The sequence below is a fragment of the Nematolebias whitei genome, chromosome 3, assembly GCF_014905685.2.
Source record: "Nematolebias whitei isolate Nwh7 chromosome 3, NemWhi1, whole genome shotgun sequence".
In the NCBI taxonomy this organism is placed as follows: Eukaryota; Metazoa; Chordata; class Actinopteri; order Cyprinodontiformes; family Rivulidae; genus Nematolebias; species Nematolebias whitei.
The window spans coordinates 28,347,622-28,350,908 of NC_056500.1; the positions used below are offsets into that span (position 1 = coordinate 28,347,622).

The 3,287-nt window shown below is 45.8% G+C and overlaps 1 protein-coding gene across 1 annotated transcript in view; it reads left to right on the plus strand.

Annotated features, from left to right (window-relative positions):
- Positions 1 to 134: 134 nt before the first annotated feature.
- Positions 135 to 3,287, plus strand: part of tmem59l (transmembrane protein 59-like) — a 17,080-nt gene continuing 13,927 nt past the window's right edge. The window contains exons 1-5 of the mRNA XM_037674274.1: positions 135 to 209; positions 304 to 612; positions 1,655 to 1,760; positions 2,442 to 2,536; positions 2,722 to 2,874. Coding sequence (XP_037530202.1) covers positions 135 to 209; positions 304 to 612; positions 1,655 to 1,760; positions 2,442 to 2,536; positions 2,722 to 2,874 — 738 coding nt within the window. The remainder of the gene's footprint in view (positions 210 to 303; positions 613 to 1,654; positions 1,761 to 2,441; positions 2,537 to 2,721; positions 2,875 to 3,287) is intronic.

The window sequence follows — 3,287 nt, forward strand, 5'->3', positions numbered from 1 at the left end:
ATTAACACATGATATACAGTAATATTAACACATGATATACAGTAATAATAACAGATGATATACAGTAATATTAACACATGATACATAGTAATATTCATGCATGACAGTATTAACACATGATATTATATTAACAGATGAAGCAGTCGCTCCAGGTCTTCATCATCTCCCCACTCCAGTCCCGTGAAAGTCATCAGGGCCACATTTTTTGGGCACTGCAGTGGAGACACTTTGCAAGCAGATTTCCAAAAAGGGACGGCGCGTGCGTGATGGCGATGGTGATGATGATGAGCGTGACGCCACGAGCAGGAGCGGATCGGAAGCGCAGCAGACAGACAGGAGCCGAGCAGCAGCAGCAGCAGCAGCACAAAGGGAGCTCAGTGCAGGTCGAAGCCCCCTGAGTGCGCTCCGCTCCTCTTCTTCCTCTTCCTCCTCTCTCCGTCTCGGACGCTCCGGTTCGGCGGCGCCATGCGCGGCTCGCTCCCCGCCCTGCTCTCCGTGCTCCTGGCTGGACTCGCGGCCGCGTCCTCGGATCTGTTTGACAACCAACTGGGCGACATCAATTACTGCAAAAAGCAGTGCCAGCTCACCATCAAGAACAAGAGTCCCGCCAAGGTGAGTTACTCATCTCGTGTGGGGTAGCAGTCTGCAGAAAGACGTGCTACTGCTGGCTGCAAGCGGACACACACACAGGAAAAAACAAAACAAACAAAAAAATAATTATATAGGCCTAAATATATATTAGTGCCGTGCGTAATGGCTCGCCGGCTCAGCCTGACGTTTAGGCCGGAAACATGCATCGTACCTTAACGAGCTGCAGTCATGGAGCTGCTGAGCATTGATGCATCCTCACAGATAATGGAGGAGCTGCAGAGACCACCATGAAGGATGACACATGCAGGGGCAGTTTCTCTGCGCAGGGCCAGGACGGACAGGGGTGTGTGTGAGGAGGAGGTTGATCATTTCTAAACGTTGCTTACAGATTTAAAGCCTGTCTATAGATTTGTAGTTTCAAATGCCTGCAGTCTCCCCACCCCTCCATCCCCAGTCCTTCCAGCTGCCTTCAGGTGTGGTTCAGACCATGCTGCAAGGCAGCAAGACCAGACCAGATCCCCCCATTTGGCTGAGGATAATGATGGAAAACAGGCTTCTGTTAATGTCGGGTTGAAAGTGACTTATAATTAATTATATTTTGTGTAATAATTAATCATTATTTTTGAATAAACACCGTTGGTTTTCTACTTTAGTAAGAAAATAAAAAGAAAGCAGAAAAAGCTGCAGTAGCGTTCATGGTCGCTGTTTACCGTGTGGTTCTCACTGCGTCCACCAGAGGGCGCTGTTTCCACAGTTGATGGGGAGAACATTGAGAAGAGAGAAACTCCAGTAATGTGCGTCTCCCTTCCTCACCACCACATCACTCAACACAAATTTAAAACAACTTGCTCATTATCCCTGTTTTTCTATGACGTGTCTGACAGCCTTGCCTATAAACTGTTTACAGCAGCCCATAATGTGACAGTTGCACCATGTCATTACGAGAAAAATGCCCTGACCCATCTGTGTCATATTTCTAAACAAAGTTATATGGAGCTTGGCCAAGAATACCAGAGACATTTCTATTTTGCCCCCTGTTATCTTCTCCCCATCTGGCTTTTAGGACTCCATAATGAACGCCTGTCACCGCGGCTGTCGCCTCTACTCCATCTGCCAGTTTGTCAGTGGGAACTCCGGCTTTAACACCAGCAGGGAGGAGTGTCAGGGAGGTGAGTCAGTGTCTCGGTCTGTTAGTTGGACTGTTTGTTCGAGCTGCAGTTCAAAAGAAAGACGATAATACCACAATCCATCAATTCTTTTCACAGATTAAGAAACGTTCTTATCCAGAAGGGTTTTGTTAAAAGACAAAGACGTCCTCATGTTAAGACACTTATAAGACTCATTATAGTACCATTATACAATTTAAGACTACATGTTGTGAAAAGTTAATTGAAACGTGTGAAAAGTTTTCTAGACATAAACAACAAAGTTCATGCTATACATAAACAGTTTGCTTCTGTCAGATTATTTTAGCTGATAACACCGATTCTAATCAACATGAAGGTTCTGAAAATCTCAGCTGTGGTAAATATTGTAATTTTCTTTTCTTTATTATTTTTTGTAGGCAGCTTTGTGTAACAACTGCTGGGCTTAGTGAGTGCTTTCTTCATGTCAGAGGTTGTTTTAACTGAACTGTTGAAAATCGAAGAGGCAATTTGCCATCCAGACGCAGCAGGAGTCCCGTCTCTGCAGGAGTCTGAGGACGCAAAATTCAATCTTTTATTCAGCTGTTAGTTTTTTTTTTTTAGTTTTTGGTCTTAATACTTGTTCATTCATTTGCACTTACATCCTCTTCTTTCCTGTCACAAACGCCCCCCTGTCACCTCTCTCGTGTATCTCTTGCCTCACAGCGTGCCAGGAGGCGTACATCAAGCTGCTGGAGCAGGAGGCCTGCAGCACCGGCTGTGCCAGCCAACCCTCTGAACCTGAGATCTTGAGGAGGAAGGTGAAGAAAGATCTCTCTGCACTTGATACATTCACACACACATGCATTGTGTTCACGCTCGATGTGATCCACCAGGTGGTGAAACATTGTTAGAAGCACACATGCACGCACATATCGGAGCCAGTCCAAATGCCGTCAGTGTTTTTCCTGTTTCATTAAATTACCTGCTCTCTCTGTTTTTGCAGCTGAAGGCCATGACTTTGCGCCCAAAGTCCCCCTCTGTGATGGAGGCGGTGTCCAGCTGGTGCAATGACATCGTCAGCTCAGCTCAGAGCTTCATCTCCTCGACCTGGACCTTCTACCTGCAGGCTGACGATGGCAAGGTCGTGGTTTTCCAGGTAGGACATGGACAACTGATGGTACTGCTAAAACATCTGTACGCAGTCTAAAAAGACCAACAGTTATCTTTAACATGTCCATCAGCTGTGAGTTCAGATCAGCACATTGAGGTTAATCAGAAGTCTGACGGAAAATAAACTAAAATATTCTCTCAAACTGCTATGTCCAGAAATGAAATATTATACAGTAGTCCCTCGTTTATCGCGGGGGATTCGTACCCTGAAGCCCCACGATAAGTGAAAAACTGCAAAGTAGGAATAGTAGTACAAGTAGTAAGTAGTAGTTTTTTTTAGTATATATATATATATATATATATGTATATACAGGGCCGGATTTAGGTGGATGGGGGCCCCTGGGCTGGAGTCAGGATGGGGGCCCCTGGGCTGGAGTCAGGATGGGGGCCCCTGGGCTG